This window comes from Paroedura picta, chromosome 2 (assembly GCF_049243985.1).
Source record: "Paroedura picta isolate Pp20150507F chromosome 2, Ppicta_v3.0, whole genome shotgun sequence".
Classification (NCBI taxonomy): Eukaryota; Metazoa; Chordata; class Lepidosauria; order Squamata; family Gekkonidae; genus Paroedura; species Paroedura picta.
In genome coordinates this window covers 185,614,437-185,636,242 of record NC_135370.1, presented here as the reverse complement: position 1 = coordinate 185,636,242, position 21,806 = coordinate 185,614,437, and the positions used below count along the sequence as shown (strand labels likewise).

Here is a 21,806-nt window from a genome sequence, read left to right as displayed (position 1 = left end):
GGCTTTTGAACTCTGGTGCTGGAGAAGACTCTTGCGAGTCCCTTGGACTGCAAGGCGAACAAACCGGTCAGTCCTAGAGGAGATCAGCCCTGACTGCTCTTTAGAAGGCCAGATCCTGAAGATGAAACTCAAATATTTTGGCCACCTCATGAGAAGGAAGGACTCCCTGGAGAAGAGCCTAATGCTGGGAGCGATCGAGGGCAAAAGAAGAAGGGGACGACAGAGAATGAGGTGGCTGGATGGAGTCACTGAAGCAGTAGGTGCAAACTTAAATGGACTCCGGGGAATGGTAGAGGACAGGAAGGCCTGGAGGATCATTGTCCATGGGGTCGCGATGGGTCGGACACGACTTCGCACATAACAACAACAACAACCAGACAAGAATGCCCTCTGTCTCCATTGTTATTTAATTTGATATTAGTAATGGTGGCAACCAAGATCAGAGCTACAAAGGAGATCATGGGAATTAAAATTGAAGATCAGGAATTTAAATTGAAATGTTATGCAGATGATGTAGTTTGTACCGTTGTGAATCCATTAGCATTGATCTCATCTCCTAGAGTTATTGAAAGATTTTGGTCATAATTCAGGATATAAAATAAATAAGGACAAAACAAGAATTGTTTTACAGGGAATCACAGATCATGATGCACAAAATATCAAAGGAAAAACAGGCTGTGAGATAAATCCCAAATGGGTAAAATACCTTGGTAAAGGTAAAGGTATCCCCTGTGCAAGCCCTCCAGTGTTTTCATGGCAGACTCAATACGGGGTGGTTTGCCAGTGCCTTCCCCAGTCATTACCGTTTACCCTCCAGCAAGCTGGGTACTCATTTTACCGACCTCGGAAGGATGGAAGGCTGAGTCAACCTTGAGCCGGCTGCTGGGATTGAACTCCCAGCCTCATGGGCAAAGCTTTCAGACCCTGGTATTTACCTAGAAAAAAGATTTCCGAGAACTTTTCACTGGTAACTATGAAAGACTATGGAAGACTATGCAACCTGATATTAAGAGATGGAATGATCTGAAATTGTCCTGGTCAGCTCGAATGGCCGCGGTCAAGATGAACATATTGCCCAAATTTAACTTTTTATTTCAAATGTTACCAATAGAGATCCAGGAGAAAACGCTGAGAAAATAGCAATCAGTGATTAATAAATTTATCTGGAGTGGAAAAAGGCCAAGAGTTGCTTTTAAAATACTTCAAGATGAGAAGGAGGACAAGGTGTTCCTAATTTAAAATTATACAAACATGCAGCAGCACTTACATATATAGTGGACTGGATACGGGAACCGCAATCAAGAGAACTGGTGTTTGAAAGAAAAAACATAGGTGACAGCTTCCATGAAAGATTATGGCCAGCAGGAAAACAAAAACAAGAGGCAATATCATGTACCTGGATCAGTGGACTTCTGAACGTATGGTCCAGGTACAACAAAAGAGACGAAGGTTGTCATATAAAGCAGTGGTCCCCAACCTTTCTGAGGTCAGGGACCGCCTCTGGGGTGATCTCCAGCACCATCAATATTGAAATCACCAATTGAGGCATACTTTGGCAAAGCTCAACAGAAAAGACTGACTTGTCTTCAGTACAAAGACTTAATATTTAAAACCTGCAAATTTAAGGATATGCCAACAATAAAGAAAAAAGGAGTAGAAATTCAATGGTTAGAGTATAATTATTATCTAGATTCAAAGCAGAGTTTCAGCAACCGCTAAATCCAGAGGCTTCAATACCAGAATTTGAAAATTTGGTAATTCAAGATAAGCCTCACTTGCAGGGACAAATATATAAACTGTTATTAAGGTATGAGACAGAAATGGAAAGGGCTAAGCCATGTATGATTAAATGGATGCAAAATATTGAGATAAATAGAACAATGGGAACTAGCATGGTCTAGAATCCCTAAATATACTAACAGTCAAATACTTAAAGAAAACTGGTATAAAATGTTTTACAGGTGGTACGTGACACCAAAAGTGATTGCTAAAACTGCTAAAAACAAATGCTGGAAATGTGGTGACAAAGTAGGTTCTTTTTTTCATATGTGGTGGAAATGTGAAAAAGTTTATAAGTTCTGGGCAAAAATACACGCAGAAAATGTGGGGTTTTAGATTTCCTATGAAAGCTGAATCTATGTTATTAAGTATACCTCTGCAGTGCCTCCCAGCTCAAACCCAAAGTCTGTTCTTCTATGTGACGACTGCAGCAAGACTAGTTCTGGCCAAGAAATGGAAAACGCAAGAACTACCTTCGATAGAAGACTGGTTGAACAAACTAGTGGACTTTGCAAAGATGGCCAAACTGACACTGATAATGGAAAAATAGAAGAGGCGTTCCAAGAACAATGGGGCCCTTATCTGAATTATTTAAGAAAATAAACTAAAAGGGGACACAAAAAGGGAAATTAAGTGTAACAAATGAAGAGCGTAATCTATCTTTCTTTGTATTAACAATTTATACTATCTGTTCTGTTCTATTTTTATCCTTATTTTTATGTATATTAAAAATGAGATTAGGCTAGCAAGGAATGCTAAACATAGCAAAAAAAAAAAGCTTCTTTAGTTATACTTCAAGTAAGAAAAAGAATAGGGGCACCATTGGACCACTGCAAGGATAAGAAAGTGAAATGATAACAGATGATGAAGAGAGAGCTGAACTGCTTAACTCCTATTTCTTCTCAGTCTTCTCCTGTGAGGGAAATAGTGATCAATGTGGCAAAAACGTAACACAACACGGGGGATGGGAAAGGTGGCCTAGGATCACTGTTGGAGCAGTCCACAAAGACCTAGTTTCTTTAAATGAAACAAAGTCTTCTGGGCCAGATGAACTGCATCCAAGGGTACCAAAAGAACTTGCAGATGTCATCTCTGAACCTCTGTCCATTATTTTTGACACTTCTTGGAGAACAGGTGAGGTTCCAGACGATTGGAGGCGGGCAAATGTTCCCATCTTAAAGAATGGGAAAAAGGAAGATCCGGGTAACTATCGACCCGTTAGCTTGACATCTGCAGCTGGCAAAATTTTGGAACAAATCAAACAGTCAGTCCTTGAGCAGCTGGAACAGAGAGCTGTGATTTCTAATACTCGACACAAGTTTCACAAGCACGAGTTACATCAGACTAACCTTATCTCTTTTTTCGACTACCTTGCTGGATCAGGGGAATGCCGTGGACATAGTTGATCTGGATTTCAGTAAAGCTTCTGATAAGGTTCCACATGATATTCTTGTTGACAAGTTGGTAAAATGCGATATGGATCCTAATTCTGTCAGGTGGATCAGTAACTGGTTGACAAATCGTACCCAGAGGGTCCTTGTTAATGGTTCAGCATCTTCTTGGAAAGGAGTGACAAGTGGAGTACCCCAAGGATCTGTCCTGGGGCCTGTGTTGTTCAACATATTTATAAATGGAGATCTGGATTGACAAAGTATACAGAGTCTATTCAAAGGCGGCTAACCAAGAGACATCTTTGTAAGCTTTGACAGCAAGGCTGCAAGAAACAATCTACTCAAAAAACATCAGGAGACGCCGCTGAAATTGGTGGATCAAGAAGCACAAATCTTTCAAGACTTACCAGCAGATACCTTATGGAAAAGAGCACAATTCCATTTTTTGCAACCACCTGAAGAATGTGACGAACAGTGGAGCAATTACCTTTCTTAAGAAAGACAGCAGTAACTTTTAGGTTAGGGCTAACATGCGATGGGAACTGATTATATACTACTTAAGATAATAACAGACTATATTCTCACATGTATCAATAATAACTGCTAAGAAAGACAGCAGTAAGTTTTAGGTTAGGGCTGATATGCAATGGGAACTGACTATATACTTGAGATAATAACAGACTATATTCTCACATGTATCAATAATTACTTTGCTAGCTGGTCGTTCTTTTCTTTTTTCTTCTGTAAGCGCTTCATATACAATAAAAAAAACATATTTATAAATGATTTGGATGAGGGATTATAGGGATTTGCAGGTGGTAGTGAACGGGGAGAGGTAGCAAACACAACCGAAGACTGAATTAGAATACAGGATGATCTGGATAGGCTTGAGAACTGGTCGAAACTGAATAAGATGAAATTCAATAGGGACAAATGTAAAGTTCTGCGTTTAGGTAGGAAAAACTATCTACATCAATATAGGATGGGGGAGACTTGTCTTGGCAGTAGCATGTGCGAAAAGGATCTAGGAGTCTTCGTAGACCATACATTGAACATGAGTCAGCAGTGTGACAGTGGCTAAAAAGGCAAATGGGATTTTGGACTGTATCAAGCAGAGTATTGTGTCCAGATCACGGGAGGTGATGGTAACCGCTTTACTCTGCTCTGGTTCGGCCTCACTTGGAGTACTCTGTTCAGTTTTGAGCACCCCAGTTGAAGAGGGATGTAGACGAACTGGAGTTTGTCCAGAGAAGGACAACAATGATGGTGAGGGGTTATAGAATCATAGAATCATAGAGTTTGAAGGGGCCATACAGGCCATCTAGTCCAACCCCCTGCTTAATGCAGGATCAGCCCAAAGCATCCTAAAGCATCCAAGAAAAGTGTGTATCCAACCTTTGCTTGAAGACTGCCAGTGAGGGGGAGTTCACCACCTCCTTAGGCAGCCTATTCCAGTTTGGAGATCAAGATGTATGAGTAAAGATTGGGGAAGCTTGGTCTGTTTAGCCTGGAGAGGCGACAACTGAGAGGGGATCTGATAACCATCTTCAAGTATTTGAAAGGCTGCCATATATAGGATGGCGCAGGGTTGTTCTCTCTTGCCCCAGAGGGACAGACCAAAACTAATGGAATGAAATTAATTCAAAAGAAATTCCGTCTAAACATCCAGAAGAAGTTCCTGACCGTTGGAGCGTTTTCTCAGTGGAACAGGCTTCCTCGGGTGGTGGTGGGTTCTCCATCTTTGGAAATTGTTAAACAGAGGCTGGAGGGCCATCTGACAGAGAGGCTGATTCTGTGAAGGTTCGAAGAGTGATAGGTTACAGTGGATGAGTGATAGGGTTGTGAATGTCTTGCATAGCACATGGGGTTGGACTAGATCAGTGGTCCCCAATCTTTTTATCACTGGGGACCGGTCAACGCTTGACAATTTTACTGAGGCCCAGGTGGGGCTAGTCTTTTGCCAAGGGATGTCGCAGCCGCCTGAGCCCCTGCTCCACTTGCTTTCCCGCCAGCGCCCCTGCCTTCCTGCCGCCCGCTGGGGGGCGCTGCTAGCAGCAGCTGCGCAGTGCTATGCCAAGGGGGAGCCCCAGCAATGGCGGCCGCTGCAGAGCACCAAAGGTGAGCCAGCGGCAGAGTGGCAGGGCAGCCCCCGAGGCAGCAACTGGGGAGGAGGCCGAGGAGAAGCCGCAGCCCAGTACCGACTGGTCCCCGGACCGGGGGTTGGGGACCACTGGACTAGATGACCCAGGAGGCCCCTTCTAATTCTATGATTCTATGACCTCTTACATTTTGGAGCCATGATCTAAAATTGTTGCTGCTGAATGTCTTAGTACAGTGGATGGTGCACAGACTGAGCAAAGAGGTTTTCTGACAGTGATAAGATCTCTCTTGACACAGCTTGAGTGAGTAGACTCTTGCTCTGTCTCTGGCACAGGAGCCCTGCTTCATGTACCTGCAGTGTGCACGTGTGTGCGGGTGATGTGCACGCGGGGGCGGGCAGCATGCGAGTGTGTGTGCTTATGCGCACAGGCGCACAACACTACAAGCGGCATGGAGGCAGCCATTGCTATGGCTAAGTAGAACAATGACAGGGCCATCTCAAATAAAACGAACTGCTTCCCAGAAACATCAAGTGCCTTTGCTAGAGATACCTGCTCCTGGCAAAAGAGAATGGACCCAGCTTTTTCTGTGTGTTCCCCCTCAGTCTGTGAAGAGGGCACATGCGTAAATGAACACACAGCTCATCTCTGGGGCAAGATTTCAGCTGAGAAAGAGCAGTGAGGCTCAGAGAGTCCCACTTCTGCAAAGTGGTGGGAGCATCCTGTGGCCTGAAGAGCATATCATAGGAGCGAGATAAATACCAAGGCATGTTGTCTTTGACAGTTGGCAACCCTACCCCCCCCACACACACACACATTGTTCTGTTGTCAGATGTGGTGCGTGGCCATCCACCCTCCCCTCCGGAACGCCGCCTCTTCCCTCGTGCCCTTCTGAGCCTTCTCTCTCCCCATCCATCCCTGCAGCGGACATTGCGCGCAACATGGGGGCGAAGACCGTCGTTGCCATCGACGTTGGCAGCCAGGATGAGACCGACCTCTGCAACTACGGTGACAGCCTTTCAGGCTGGTGGTTGCTCTGGAAACGCCTCAACCCTTGGGCAGAGAAAGTGAAGGTAAGACCTTCCCTGCTGGGACCCTCCACAATCCAAGGTGGCCCAAGGTGGAGGGGGGAGTCTCCTAAGAAGACCTGTCCTGCCTCCCGCCCCAGGGGCCTTCCTGATGCTGACTGAGGAGTAATGTTTAAGTATTCTTGTAGCATCTCTTGTGGTCATACTCACTCTGTCAGCATCCCTGGGGTGAAGAGGGCCAGAGCTGCCATTCAGGACATCTGGGCCCACAGCCATCCATCAGATCCATCCCCTGACCTACAGGAAGGCCTCCTCTGGCAGCAAAGTTATGTGGCATATTTTGCAGGCTAGCTACCTCCTGGCTGGCTGGCTCAGCTCAACTCAATATGCAGGCTCAGCTGTGAGAAAAGAGGCAGGAGCTGGCCATGCCTGTGCAATCTTTCCCGGGGGCAGAAGGGGGTCTCTAGCTTTAGTTATGGCGTGGGGAAAAGGACAGGTTTTTCCCCCTGTGCTTTGGGGAGAAGGAAGTTGCAACATTAATCACTTGCTCACCTTCTTTCAACTGCTGATTTCTTCTTCCCAGATCCCCCTGGGAAACAAAAGAACTTCCTGTGGGAGGGGACAGAGAGCTATATCTGCTGCTGACCACAGGTGAGCGGCCATCTTGGACCATGTGGCTGCCAGGTGATCTGACCCTGCTAGGAGAACTTAGAACTCCTTATACACTTTTTTCTTTTCATACATTGTTTATAAATTTGAAGCTGGCAATGGTTCTCTGACCACATCAAACTCGCTCATCTTTGAAATGCTAGCCCTGAGCAAGGGGAAGACACTGGGTCCGAGCCTGGGAAGCAGCTACTCCTCAGGTAGGGGAGGTGTACCTTTGAGAAAATTGTCCCCATGGTGCTCACATGCTGGATCTTGGGAGAAGAAGAGATGAGGCCTCAGAAGTGAAAGGGGCACTTAAGAGTCCTGGTTCTCTCAGCAGGCAGCCTTGTGCCATGACCAGATGATGTCGGTGTGTTATCTGGAGACCCTTCTTCAGCCCTCCTGGAGCTGACAATGAGCCGAAAAGGGGGTTAGGCAAGGCGGAATAAGGCTTGCAAAGGAAAAGCATACTAGTTCCATCATGGAAGTCCTCCCCAGCACTTTATCTGATCCAGCCCCCCTCTGCCCCCTCCCGTCTCAACACTTGTCGAGATTAATAGTAGTTGGGCTCATGGTGGGGGGAGGCATGATGGGGTCTGAGACTCTCATGACAAAAATGCTTTACTCCCACATACAGGTAGAGAATCTGTAAGCATAGATCTATTGGAACATTTAGCCTCAGATATCACCAGGGCTTTTCTGATAAAAGTTGTTTGTAACCTTTCACAATTGTAGAATCATAGAATCATAGAATCATAGAGTTGGAAGGGGCCATACAGGCCATCTAGTCCAACCCCCTGCTCAACGCAGGATTAGCCCTAAGCATCCTAAAGCATCCAAGAAAAGTGTGTATCCAACCTTTGCTTGAAGACTTCCAGTGAAGAGGCGCTCACCACCTCCTTAGGCAGCCTATTCCACTGCTGAACTACTCTGACTGTGAAAAACTTTTTCCTGATATCTAGCCTATATCGTTGTACTTGAAGTTTAAACCCATTACTGCGTGTCCTCTCCTCTGCAACCAGCTGAAACAGCATCCTGCCCTCCTCCAAGTGACAACCTTTCAAATACTTAAAGAGGGCTATCATGTCCCCTCTCAACCTCCTTTTCTCCAGGCTGAACATTCCCAAGTCCCTCAACCTATCTTCATAGGGCTTGGTCCCTTGGCCCCAGATCATCTTCGTCGCTCTCCTCTGTACCCTTTCAATTTTATCGACGTCCTTCTTGAAGTGAGGCCTCCAGAACTGCACACAGTACTCCAGGTGTGGTCTGACCAGTGCCGTATACCATGGGACTATGACATCTTGTGATTTTGATGTGATGCCTCTGTTGATACAGCCCAAAATGGCATTTGCCTTTTTTACCGCTGCATCACACTGCCTGCTCATGTTTAGTTTACAATCCACAAGTACCCCAAGGTCTCGTTCACACACAGTGCTACCTAGAAGCGTATCCCCCATCCAGTAGGCATGCTTTTCATTTTTCTGACCCAGATGCAGAACTTTACACTTATCTTTATTAAATTGCATCTTGTTCTCATTTGCCCATTTTTCCATTGTGTTCAGATCTCGTTGAACTCTGTCTCTATCTTCCGGAGTATTTGCCAGTCCTCCCAATTTGGTGTCATCTGCAAACTTGATGAGTAGTCCCTCCACCCCCTCATCTAGATCATTAATAAATATGTTAAAAAGTACCGGCCCGAGCACCGAACCCTGAGGTACCCCGCTAGTCACCTCTCTCCAGTCTGATGAAACACCATTAAAAGAAAGGGACGGTTCAAAATTATTGTAACAGAAAACAGAACCTATCCCGGGCTATATTAAACAATTCCACAATAAATACAAATAAACGTTTCTTATCTCTAAGGCCACATATATATAATATAATTTAAAGAAGGACAACCACTGAGGAAAACAAAATTGAAAACGGTTTAATCTAGAGGCCGTTCTGGTTGTGCTTATACACATAAATATATAAGAAGAGATAAGAAACGTTTATTTGTATTTATTGTAGAATTGTTTAATATAGCCCGGGATAGGTTCTGTTTTATGATGAAACACCATTGACAACAACTCTTTGAGTGCGGTTCTCTAACCAATTCCCTATCCACCTAACGATCTGAAAATCCAGATTGCAGTCCTTCAACTTATCCATCAGAACATCATGGGGAACCTTGTCAAAAGCTTTACTAAAATCCAAGTAAATGACATCAACCAAATTTCCCCGATCCAGCAAACCTGTTACTTGGTCAAAAAAGGAAACTAGGTTGGTCTGGCAGGACCTGTTGGAGACAAATCCATGCTGACTTCCTTGGATCACCAAATTGTCCTCCAGATGTTTGCAGATCGCTCCCTTTAATATCTGCTCCATTATCTTCCCCACAACAGAGGTCAGACTCACTGGTCTGTAGTTTCCCGGGTCATCCTTCCTCCCTTTTTTGAAGATCGGAATAACGTTTGCTCTTTTCCAGTCCTCCGGGACATCTCCAGTCCTTAAAGAGGTTCCGAAGATGATGGACAATTAAAGAGGTTCCGAAGATGATGGACAATTAAAGAGGTTCCGAAGATGATGGACAGTTGTTTCACAGTCAGAGTAGTTCAGCAGTGGAATAGGCTGCCTAAGGAGGTGGTGAGCTCCCCCTCACTGGCAGTCTTCAAGCAAAGGCTGGATACACACTTTTCTTGGATGCTTTAGGATGCTTTGGGCTGATCCTGCGTTGAGCAGGGGGTTGGACTAGATGGCCTGTATGGCCCCTTCCAACTCTATGATTCTATGATACTCCACTCTGGTAAGACCTCACTTGCAGTACTGTGTTCAGTTTTGGGCACCACAACTGAAGAAAGATATAGAGAAACTGGAGCATGTCCAGAGGAAGGCTACGAATATGTTGAGGGGTTTGGAGACCAAGTCATATGAGGAAAGGTTGAGGGAGTTTGGTCAGTTTAGCCTAGAGAGGAGACGACTGCAAGGTGATACAATAAGCATCTTCAGATACTTGGAAGGGCTGTCCTATAAAAGATGGAGAAGATTTATTTTCTTAGAGCAGTTCCTCAGTGGAACAGGCTTAGTATCTTTAAACCGCTCCTGCACGGCTCCCCATTGGCCGGTTGGCCCAGCCTCGCCTGGGCCGGCTGGGGAGTCATCTCAGAGGAAGAGGCCTTCCCCCATGGTAAGTCTGCCGGCCAGCTTCCTCTCAGGCTCAGGAAAGGAGCAGGGCCGCCGTGTTGAAGACACGGTGGCCCTGTTCCTTTCCCGCCCCGGATCGGGAAAGGGGTCCCTGAAAAAGGCCTTCCCAGGCTGGCGGGAGCATAATCGCCGGCTAACAGAGCCTCCAATTGTGCTCCCGGCTGACACTTTCATAGCTTGTGAATCTGCGAAGACGCAGATGCCAAGCGTCCCTGCACAGAAGATCACTCAATGAACAGCAGTTACAGGTAAGTGCAACCCTCTTTTCTGGGAGTACAAATGCTTTAACTGTGAGTGCTGGTCTCTCCAACAAACCAGACAGAAAAACTCCAGAGAGCTGTATTTTTATTGAAAAAAGAAATAGTTCCCTTTATCACAGGATGTTAGGATAGGCAAGCATGTGAAAATTAGTCTTATAGCTACTTATAGACTGAATGGGCCCTCTTTTGCTTGGCAAGCCCTGTTCCGATTGGGCCCTCCGCATGCCAGTCCAGCCCCAAACTCCCAATCGGTCCTGTTCCGCTTTGCCCACCCCTTTTCAGGCTAGTTGCCAACTTGAGGAGGGCTACAAAAGGATCCCTTTGCCTATCCCACTGCCATCGTCTGGTCGTAGCCCAGGGCTGCCTTCTGGGAGGACCAGGACTCTGAGCCGCATCTTCAACCTCTGAGGCTTGTCTCTGCATCTCCCACAGCCCCCCACAACAGGAGCACAGTGGGGGCCATTTGCTGCAGGGCACTCCCTGCCTCCAGAGGAGTAGCTGCTTGTCAAGCTCCCTCCCCCGACCCTGGGTCTTCCCCTTGCTCTGGGCTAGCGTTTCCAAGACAGTAGAGCTCAGTGTGGTCAGAGAACCACTGACAGCTTCAAATATATAAAAGATTTGTGAAAAAAACAAAGTTCAGAAGCATATTTTTAACACAGCACAGAGTTAAGCAAAAGAGCCAAATGAAATTGGATGAAATGCCATCCTTCTGTCCCTCTGCTAAAACATACCCTGTCTGATGTTAAATATAAAGTAGAGGCCTTTGCTTGAAGATTTCCAAGTTCTCGTGGCATGGTCAGCACTTCTGGCAACCACATAGTCCAAGATAGCTGCTCACCTCTACGCCTAAGTTAAACTGGCCAGATTTTAACATTGGTAAAGCGGGACACCACTGACCGGGGGGGGGGGGGGTTTGATTAAAAATTGGGTCTATATGGAGCAACAAAAAGTTGCATAGAACGCATAGAACGCAAAAACAGTGTTGTTTCTAATTTCAACATAAGTACAATTTTGCCAGGTGCCCCCAGATGTCCCTCCAAAAGTGGGACAATCTGGTCACCTTATCCTAAGTCAAAGCTCCTATTTTATTTATTTATTTATGTTTAAACTTTTAAACCATCCCTCACAACAAATCATCTCAGGGCGGTTAACATATAAAAACCAATGAAATACAGCATTAAAGCCCCATAAAACCCCATTTATACAAGAACTAAAAATAACATCAAGAAAAAGTTGATGGCATTCATCGCCCCAATGACTGTTCTAGCCAGATCATCATAAATGTTCCCCTAATCCTGTCCGTCCGGGGCAGATCATACATATGGGTGTCAAACGTACAGAAAACTCACAACAGGCTTCTTAATGAAAGAAAGCTTTATTGAAAAGTACTATACGCTAGGGACTGAAAAGTCAAATCTGACCAGAGTTCAGATTTGCCTCTGCTTATCAATACAATTCTCCCGCCCAAAACTTGACAGTTCCCAAGGGAGGGGAGACAAGAGAAAAGACATATGTGTAACAAAAACAGGAATTCATTCTCACAACCTTGAGGAGGTGACAACAATCCCGAGAGCCCACAACATGTGATAAGGTTAACATAACAAAACTATTCACTTTTATGGCTAGTAAGACTACAGGGCCTGGAGCAAGCAGGCGCCAAGCGATATAAAACAATATAACTGACATGGAGGAACTCAAGCTAATTTATGACAGAGATTCTACAATCCTGACAATGGGGAGGGATGGTCAGCAGGTGAAAGAGAGCCCCTTCCTGCAGTCAGCAGCCAATATGCCTCTCTGTATATACCTCAATATACCCCTCAGGAAGCTCCTTTGAAGCAAATGATTAGCTCCCCCCCCCTTCTCTTTATAGCACAGAGGGAAAAAACTTTTTTTAATAACAAGGGAAGGGGCATTTTGCTACACGTACTGCACAAACAAATGCCAAAATTATCAAAGCTTCTACCATTTCTCAGCCATATCAGAGTCAGCCATATCAGAGCCACCAAGTTGGCTCATTATATTTTCAAAAGCTAAGATTAGAAGGTCAGACATAACTTTGTTTGTTTAGACATTACCTACCGTTCTTGGCCAAAGCCGGCTCCTTACAATTAACAGGAAAAGACATAAACACAATATCATAGCACTAAAACCCCGCCCTTATCTAAAGCAAGATCATAGAATACGGGAAGAATAAAGTGCCAGAGAAGAGGCTCCTAGCCCATTTCCTCTCCGGCACTGGGCCCTGGCTCAGCAGACCCTGCGCATCTGATGGGCAGGAAAGATGCAAACATGTCTGAGATGCTAATATCAGTGTACAATGATAGAAGTATAGAAGTTGAAATATGAATACATTAAAAATAAAAAGGGTGTGGGGGACCCAAGATCTTCTGGCCCTAGCCTTGACCAAAGGCCTAGTGGAAGAGCTCCATCTTGCAGGCCCTGTGGAGCTGTGATGGCTCCACTTTTGTAATTCTCTTAATAAGACTGCCAAAAATCTTAAGAAACCAGTAGGCCATCAGAGTTCACCCCACAGTGGAACATGCGGTGAGTTCCCAGTTGCATGGAAACAGGCAAGAAAGCGGAGGACATGATTTCAAAGCTGCCCCCCCCTGTCCCAACCCCCCCCCCCCCGCTGTTAGCTCCTGTAGGAAAGTCAAGCAGCCTTCTCTCTTTCCCCCTCTGAAGAATGGACAGTCCAGGGAAGCAAGCAGTTTCTGAAAGAGATGCCAGTGTGTGTGTGTGTGGGGGGGGGGAGATAAAGTTAAAATTCTACTGTCTTCTATGCAGTGTTCTTATTAGCACCCCACTCCCTAGGACTAGTTAGTTAGACAGGGGATTGTGTACATGTGTGTGAAGAGAGGGAGAAGGAACTGGAAAGAGGGCATGGTGGGGTGGGGGTGTGAGAGGAAGAGGCTGTGTTTGAATGGAAGCGAAGGCCTGGTGGCCACCTGCTCACATGTACCTCGATGTGACTTGGCCCTTCCCTCCAAGGTCCCAGACATGGCAGAGATCCAGTCTCGTCTGGCCTACGTGTCCTGTGTGCGGCAGCTGGAGGTGGTGAAAAGCAGCTCCTACTGTGAATACATTCGTCCTCCCATTGATCGCTTCAAAACCATGGATTTTGGCAAGTTTGACGAGATCTACGTAAGTCCTGGGGCCAAGCGAGACTGCTTCATGTTGAAAGGCTGGGAGGGACAATTCTTTTCAGTTCTAACACATCTAGGGGGTGTATGGAAAGGGTCTGTCCATCTTTTTACAAAGAGAGGATGTCAGATGACTTTCCCAGGTTGTGTCTTCACATTTAGGGAAACTTTCCCATCTGAACCTGATGCTACTTGATGGAAAGGCTGAGCAGACTTTCTTGCTGCTTCTTTTCTTTGGGGACAGCTTCCCGGCTCTGGCATCACTGTTCTCTGATCAGAAAGCCACTTTCTTCATCCCTGATGTGCACAGAAACATAGAGCTGTAAGGTTCCTTCATCTAGACCAACACAATGCAAGTATTCACAACTACCTGCCTATCCACAGTAACCCCAATTTCATGGCCCAGTGATCCCCCCCACCCCCCACCAAAGATCTCCAGAATCCAGCCTGGCCTGGAAGAAATTCACCCACCATCCCACAGTGATGATCAGCAATTCCCCGGGTCTGCAAGGAAGGGCCACAAGAGACAAACACTGGCACAGCCCTTCCTCACAATCTCCCGGATGTTTAGCTCAAAATTATTTGGAATTAATTTAAACCCATGGATTCTGGTTTGAGCCTCTGGGGCAATAGAAAACAACTCTGCTTCATAGGCTAACACTACAAGTATTTGAAGATGGTTATCACCTCTCAGTCATCTTCTCTCCAGGCTAAACAGACCAAGCTCCATCCACCTATCCTCATATGACTTGGTCTCCAAATCCCTCACCATCTTTGTAGCCCTCCTCTGGGCATGCTTCAGTTTCTCTACATCATTCTTCAGTTGTGGTGCCCAAAACTGAACACAGTCCTCCAAGTGAGTTCTTACCGGAACAGAGTAAAATGGTAACATTACCTCTTGTGATCTGAACACTATGTTTCTTTTAACCCAACCCAAAATCCCATTTCCCTTTTTGGCCATTGAGTCACACTGCTGACTCATGTTCAGTGTCTTGTCTTACTAAGACCTCCAGATCTGTTTCACATGTACTCCTGCCAAGACACGTCTTGCCCATCCTGCAATGATGCATCTGATTTCTTCTACCTAAATGAAAAACTTGACAATGGTGATATGGAGCAAACTGTGAGCATGTCTGGCAATCCATTCAGCTCTTTTTCCCGAACATACTCCTGGGTGACACCGTGAAGCTGAAAACAGTTGCTGAAGCCTAATGCTAGTGACTCCCGTATGCCTCCTCCAGATCGGAAGCAATAATGGCCACCTGGTGTTGTTAAAGTATCCTTTCCTCTGTGCTCATTAGCAGTGGAAGAGAGCCAGAGTCCAGAAGCACCTTGAAGACTAACACAATTAGTGGAGAGACAAGCTTTTGTGAGTCCTGTATCACTTTTTCAAGTCTCTGAACATCTGTCCGTTACTTTTGACACTTCTTGGAGAACAGGTGAGGTGCCAGATGATTGGAGGTGGGCAAATGTTGTTCCCATCTTCAAGAATGGGAAAAAGGAAGATCCGGGTAATTACCAACCAGTCAGCTTGACATCTGTAGCTTTTGGAACAAAACTGAGAAACCACTGTGTCAGGAACTTCTTCCAGATGTTTAAATGGAATTTCTTTTTCATTAATTTCATCCCATTGTTTCTGGTCAATCCCTCTGGGGCAAGAGAGGACAATAGAGTTGTTCTCTCTTGCCCCAGCGGGACAGACCAAAAGAAATGAGATTAAATTTATTCAAAAGAAATTACGTCTAAACCTCCAGAAGAAGTTCCTGGCAGTTAGCGCAGTTTCTCAGTGGAACAGGCTTCCTCAGGAGTTCTCCATCTTTGGAAATTTTTAAACAGAGGCTAGATAGCCATCTGACAGAGAGGCTGATTCTGTGAAGGCTCAAGGGGGTGGCAGGTGACAGTGGATGAGCGATTGGGGTGTGAGTGTCCTGCATAGTGCAGGGGGTTGGACTAGATGACCCATGAGGTCCCTTCCAACTCTATTATTCTATGATTCTTTGCTTCTTGTTCTTGTCCCTCCCCCTACTGCATATTTGAAGCTATGGCTGAGAGAGTCGCATCTTTAGGATGCTTTGGGCTGATCCTGCATTGAGTAGGGGGTTGGACTAGATGGCCAGTATGGCCCCTTCCAACTCTATGATTCTGTTTTTCTGTGATTTGTCATGCTTGACAAAATTTTAAACGATGGAGAGTTTCCCTAAGTGAGTCCGTCTTGGGGCTTTCCTGTAGGCCCAAAGCATTTGTTCATTTTTTAAATACTCCTTCTGTGCTATTCTGTTAGTGGCATGAATGGGGAGGCCATCTGTGGATTGGCTTGTCTTTGCTCTCTTCCACAGGATGTGGGTTACCAACATGGAAAGGTGGTATTTGATGGCTGGTGTCGTGGGGATATCATTGAGAAAATGGTCCAAGACCGGCATTCTGCAGACTTCTACGAGAACAAGCGCATGGATGTAAGTGGGGGGGTGGGGAATGGCTCCACCGGGGGCTCTTCTGGCTCACTGAAGGACGTGGGGGTCCCGGACCTTTTTCTCTCCCCTCTTTTGCTCTTGGCTCCTCTGAGGAAAAAGGGGACGCTCTGAGGAAAAAGGCGACGGTGGGATCAGGGTGCAGCCATAGCATGTTTGGCCTTTCCTTTTTGCTGTTTGTTCCTAGGGAGTAGGAGTGCTCAGTTTACTTGAGCTAAGCCAAAATGTCTGGTTTCATGTTTAATTTGGGCAGAGGTATCTCAGAAAGCCTCCCGCCAAGTGCGACCTGCCTTGATAGCCCAAGGGCCTTACTCGGCAAAAGGCGGCTTCAGCCTCAGTTTGGCCATTGTGATGGGCCTGAGAAGGCTCTTGCATCTAAGCACCGCTCCTTGTGGCCCTGTGAAGAAAGAGAGCTCCCCCTTGGCCTCCAGGAGGGAGCAGGGCCTGACGGTGGTGGCCCCATCCTGCAGCAGTGTTGTCCAGCCAGTGGGCAGGTATTCAAGACAGAGACCCCAAGCATGCTGTGGCCTGGGGGCATCGACACATGCATCACTGGAACTCCCCCTCCATCTCTGGAAACAGGTCGTCCTCCGTGCTCCCCCCTCTCCTGGCCCTCTCAGCCTGGCTCTGGCTCTGCTCCTTCAGTTAAGCACTCTCTTATGGGGGGAGGGGGACTGGGATGGGAAAGGAGCACTTCCGCCTGACATGCTGCGGGGCTGACCAGAAAAATGCCCAATTAACCACATGCTAGCTGGAAAACCTTTTGATGTGTTTTTATTTAATTAAAGCAAATAGAAAACACAGATGTAGGGAGGACAGATCCACAAAACAAAGAACCTGCACCCCAGCGATTGAATTACATAGTGTTAAATATCTTCTCCCTGGAGGCTGGGAGAGATGCTGCGCTTACAGGATGGGCCAATAACCTGGGGTCTCCACCTCTCATCCCATCTCCTGGAGCCACCCTGCAGCCATTAAGCCAGCCTTCCAAAAGCTGCTGACAGGTTCCGGGCCTCAGAGTGCCCTGTTAATTCCCCACCCCCCATATTTAAGTCTCCTGACTTGACATACTGGCTCTTGTCTCCTCTTGCAGGTGCTGATGTGTCCCAGTGCAGGATTCACAGACCTGGCTGAGATTGTGTCTCGCATTGAGCCGGCCAAGAGCTATGTGTCTGACAGCTACGCAGATGGTGAGTGCCGGTCTGGGGAGGTGTGTTGTCTTCACGGGGGCAGGCCTCCTGGGCTCCCTGGGCCCCTGCCTGGCACAGGAGGTCTCCACAGCGACATGGGGATGAGTGGCTTTCAGCACCCCGGAGTCCAGGGCAGTCGTGCTGGACTGCAGAAGAACACCTGGGCTTGAGTCCAGGAGGACTGGAAAGACTAGCTAGATTTTGGGAGCATGAGCTTTGGAGGGGAGCTCTGAGGGCCTTTTCGCACGGGGATCTTTGTTGCAAATTGTTTGCGGAATGAAAAATCGCCATTTAAAATAGTGGAATTCGTCGTTATGCATACCTGCCTTTGTAGTGGAATCAGTTGCGTTTTTTAGCGTTTCCCACAGGCTTCCGGTCTCGGCAGAAATCGCTAGAAAGGAAGCGCTATTGCCAAGCTCGTCCCGCCCCTGGCCGTCAATCAGCCAATGGGCAGCCGTTAGCATGCTCCCAAACAGCCCCTTTCCCTTTAAGAAAGGTTTTAAAAAAAAAAAACAGACCCATAGCAACGAATCTAGGTAGATTCGTTGCAACGGAGAGACCCATCCAGCTGCCTAATGTGAGCTGTCGTTTGATTGTATGATCGTTGGCACGCTGCCTCGAGTGATAAAAAAAAAATCCCCCCCCCCCTCTCACGGGCCCGATTTTCGGCTGAATTAATGTGTAAAAAGTAAAGGGACTTTATTTCAGCAAACGGGCTTTTATGTGGTTTGTGCTTAGTGACTAAAGGTGAAGGACTGAAGCCAGGGAAGCCTCTAAACAGAAAGAGGCTCGCTGGTGCGTTTATCCCCGCTCGCTCGGAGAAAAAAAAATGGCGATCGCTTCGCCGGAAGATCGGAGGAGAGAGCCAGGGGGAGGGACTTTGAAGAACCCGCAACAATGGTAACGCACAGGTCTTTAGCGCTAGTGTTGCAGATTGGTTGCAGGAGTGTATCGCTATCCGGAGGGTGAATCCACTTTTCTGGATTCCCCTGAAAGCGCTACAACGAAGCGCTTTTTGCTGATTGGTTTCAGGAGTGTTGCAGATTGTCTGCGACGTCGTGCGTTAAGGCAAATTAGTAGCGTTTTCAATTAGCAACCATTGTGCTATTTTGAAGCCGTGCAAAATGGCCCTGGGTCTTGCAAGCTTTCCCCCTGGAAGGTTTGTTGGTCCCCTGGGACGGTCAGGCCAGGTGCAAAAAGTGTGGATGAGCCAGGAAGTTCCCTGAGTGGCCCCTTTGGCCAAATACTTACTTCAGAGTGAACAGTCATACAAAGAATTATTGTAGAGCTAAAATACTGCTTGAAGGCCAAATGTTATCTATTGCATTGAAGCTGCAAACAACGGTAGGATTATTGCAGGTCTGGGCTGGGTCTGGACCCCATCGGCCAGCTCTGTGAAGACCATGGGCTGCAAACAATAGGCTAAATGCTTCCACTCAGGCTAAAAGGCCCACTCTTCTGACTTTCCCAGGCTTTAATCTTAGCAACAGGGACGGAGGTGGAAGCTAAGCCCACCTCTATCACAGCTGGCTATCATGGTCCCAAGAATGTCCCTCTCTTGTAGCCACACTGTTGAAGAAGGGACTCCAAAGCCCGGTTCCTTCACTGTCCTGGAAGGTCAGGAGGCTCTGCAGTCCCCAGTTTCTGCTTGCTGTGCTCTCTCTTTCCTTCCCCTGGGTGGGGGGGATTCAAAAAACAAACTGGGTGGGAACCACTGCCGCCCCCAGCAAATCAGAAAGCCTCTCTTCTCCAGTGACCTTCAGAGGTCAGTCCTGACTCCTGGGGGTTCAGCTCCTCCTCTTTGCAGGCAGGGTGACAAGTCTTGTGACTCCTCTTGAGGAGGTACTGTCCGGACTGCCCAGTGTTTGGCCCTGCTTGAACAGGGACTGATCCTGACACTGCCACGTGTGGAGCAGGGCGCCGAACAGCAGGGCTCTTAGTGCAGCGACTCCATTATTTTTTTTTAAATCCCTAAACCAGTTGGGCAGCAGCTGTGGAGGTAAGCTCACTGGCACCCAGCCTTGGGCGGCAGAGACAGTCAGTCTCCCTGCCCACAGGCTCGATCCAGCAGTAGGACTTATTTTCGCTCTCCACATAGCCGTTGTTGCTAGCGCACCTGAGCCCTCTGAGTGACCTTGCCTCCCGCTGGTTGCCAGCATTGAGGAGCATGTAACCTGCTGCTTTTCCGACCATTGGAGCCGGGTAAGGTCGGGTCCTTGAGGCACCAGTTGGGAGGAGGAGTTGGCTTGCCGGCAGGAACTGTGCCTCAGTGGGCACCAGGAGTGGCAGGGAGGGCAGGCCTCTCAGAGATCCCTCACAGAAGTGTGGCCACCAATATAGATCCCCCCCAAGGCTTCTGAGGTCCCCGAATCTTGGGGATGGATGCCTGGATTAAAGGAGAAAGGCCCAAGGAAATTAGGGAGGCGATTCCAAAACAGAAAGGAGCAGGCAAGAAAACCCACAAACCTCCCTCAGGGCATGCGTTTTTTTGGAACAAATTTTGGAACAAATAATCAAACACTCGGTCCTTGAGCAGCTGGAACGGAGAGCTGTGATTTTTAAGACTCAGCATGGGTTTCAAAAGAACAAGTCATGTCAGACCAACCTTATCTTTTTTTGAGAAAGTGACTACCTTGCTGGACCAGGGGAATGCCATGGACATAGTTTATCTGGATTTCAGTAAAGCTTTTGATAAGGTTCCACATGATATTCTTGTTCACAAGTTGGTAAAATGCAGTATGGATCCTAATTCTGTCAGGTGGATCAATAACTGGTTGACAAATCGTACCCAGAGGGTACTTGTCATTGGTTCAGCATCTTCTTGGAAAAGAGTGACAAGTTTAGTACCCCAAGGATCTGTCCCGGGGCTTGTGTTGTTCAACATATTTATAAATGATTTGGATGAAGGTTTAGAGCGGATACATATTAAATTTGCAGATGATACTAAACTGAGAGGGGTAGCAAACACAACTGAAGACAGCAACAGAATACAGGATGATCTGGAAAGGCTCGAGAAGTGGGCTAAACTGAATAAAATGAAGTTCAATAGGGACAAATGCATTTAGGTAGGAAAAATCAAATACACCAATATAGGATGGGGGACACTTGGCAGTAGTATGTGCGAAAAGGAACAAGGAGTCTTAGTAGGCCACACATTGTACATGAGTCAGCAGTGTGACTCGGTGGCTAAAAAGGCAAATGGGATTTTGGGCTGTATGAAACAGAGTATCGTGTCCAGATCACGGGAGGTGATGGTACTGCTTTACTCTGCTCTGGTTCGGCCTCACTTGGAGTCCTGTGTTCAGTTTTGGGCAACCCAGTTGAAGAGGGATGTAGACAAACTGGAGTTTGTCCAGAGGAGGACAACAAATATGGTGAGGGGTTTGGAGATCAAGATGTATGAGTAAAAGTTGGGGGAGCTTGGCCTGTTTAGCCTGGAGAGGAGATGACTGAGAGGGGATCTGATAACCATCTTCAAGTATTTGAAAGGCTGCCATATGGAGGATGGAGCAGAGTTGTTCTTTCTTGCCCCAGAGGGACAGACCAAAACTAATGGGATTAAATTAATTCAAAAGAAATTCCGTCTAAACATCCAGAAGAAATTCCTGACTGTTGGAGCGGTTTCTCAGTGGAACAGGCTTCCTCAGGAAGTGGTGGGTTCTCCATCTTTGGAGATTTTTAAGCAGAGGCTGGAGAGCCATCTAATGGAGAGGCTGATTCTGTGAAGGCTCAAAGGGGTGGCAGGTGACAGTGGATGAGCAAGAGGGTTGTGAGTGTCCTGCATAGTGCAGGGGGTTGGACTAGATGACCCAGGAGGTCCCTTCCAACACTGTGATTCTATGATTCTTCAAGGGGGGTGGGAGTGGGGTGCAGAGAAGCATTCCCTTTCCCTACAATGGGCCAAAGGGCTAAGCTTGATGCCATTAGGAGCAGAGAGATTGCGCTATACCAAGGGGAGTCCTCTGGGCCCTCTGATCCCAAGGAGAAGAGAAGGAGCGCCAGGTCATGGCTATACAAACTAGTCTTTCTCCTCAGGAGCTGTTTTACGAACTGCTCCCCAAAGTTCTGAGAATTTTGGAAATGCAGCATACAGTGAAGGAGACTGAAGCTTGGATCTTGGCCAACCAACAGGCTCCATCAAAGCATTCCCCAAAGTTGGTTCTTTTGTCCCTGGGACAGATTCAACAGGCCTGTGCAAGCTGTGGGAATGCCCAGCCACACCCAAGTCCAGCCACCCGGTTATCTCCAGATTTTATTCATTGGTCCCAGAGGCAGCTCAGCATTTTAAATTGCCATTGGTCACTACCCTCTGCTCCACCTTCCCACAGAGGACACTGGTTTCCCAAAAGATCCCTGTGATAGGCGGATCAAGTTAGGTCTTCGCAAAAAATTTTAGACAGCCTCCATGGCATTAAACCCCCTTCAAGGATCGCTGCCTTGCCGTGGCATGGGGGCTTGCGTAGCTCAGTGAAGCTATGAGCTATGCCGTGCAGGGCCACCCAAGACGGGCAGATAATAGCAGAGAGCTCTGACAAAAGGCGATCCACTGGAGAAGGAAATGGCAAACCACTCCAGTATCTTTGCCATGAAAACCCAATGGACAGGTTCAAAAGG

At 47.1% G+C, this 21,806-nt stretch overlaps 1 protein-coding gene across 15 annotated transcripts in view; it reads left to right on the top strand.

The window, feature by feature from the left end:
- Positions 1–21,806, top strand: part of PNPLA6 (patatin like domain 6, lysophospholipase) — a 102,322-nt gene that overhangs the window by 66,606 nt on the left and 13,910 nt on the right. For 9 of the 15 annotated variants that reach the window (XM_077324159.1, XM_077324163.1, XM_077324162.1 and 6 more), the window contains 4 exons: positions 6,194–6,342; positions 13,383–13,535; positions 15,871–15,987; positions 17,096–17,192. In XM_077324159.1, the coding sequence (XP_077180274.1) occupies positions 6,194–6,342; positions 13,383–13,535; positions 15,871–15,987; positions 17,096–17,192 (516 nt within the window). Of the gene's footprint in view, positions 1–6,193; positions 6,464–6,880; positions 7,780–13,382; positions 13,536–15,870; positions 15,988–17,095; positions 17,193–21,806 lie in introns of those variants that run through there. The other 6 variants (XR_013228627.1, XR_013228628.1, XR_013228629.1 and 3 more) reach the window with 6 other exon arrangements.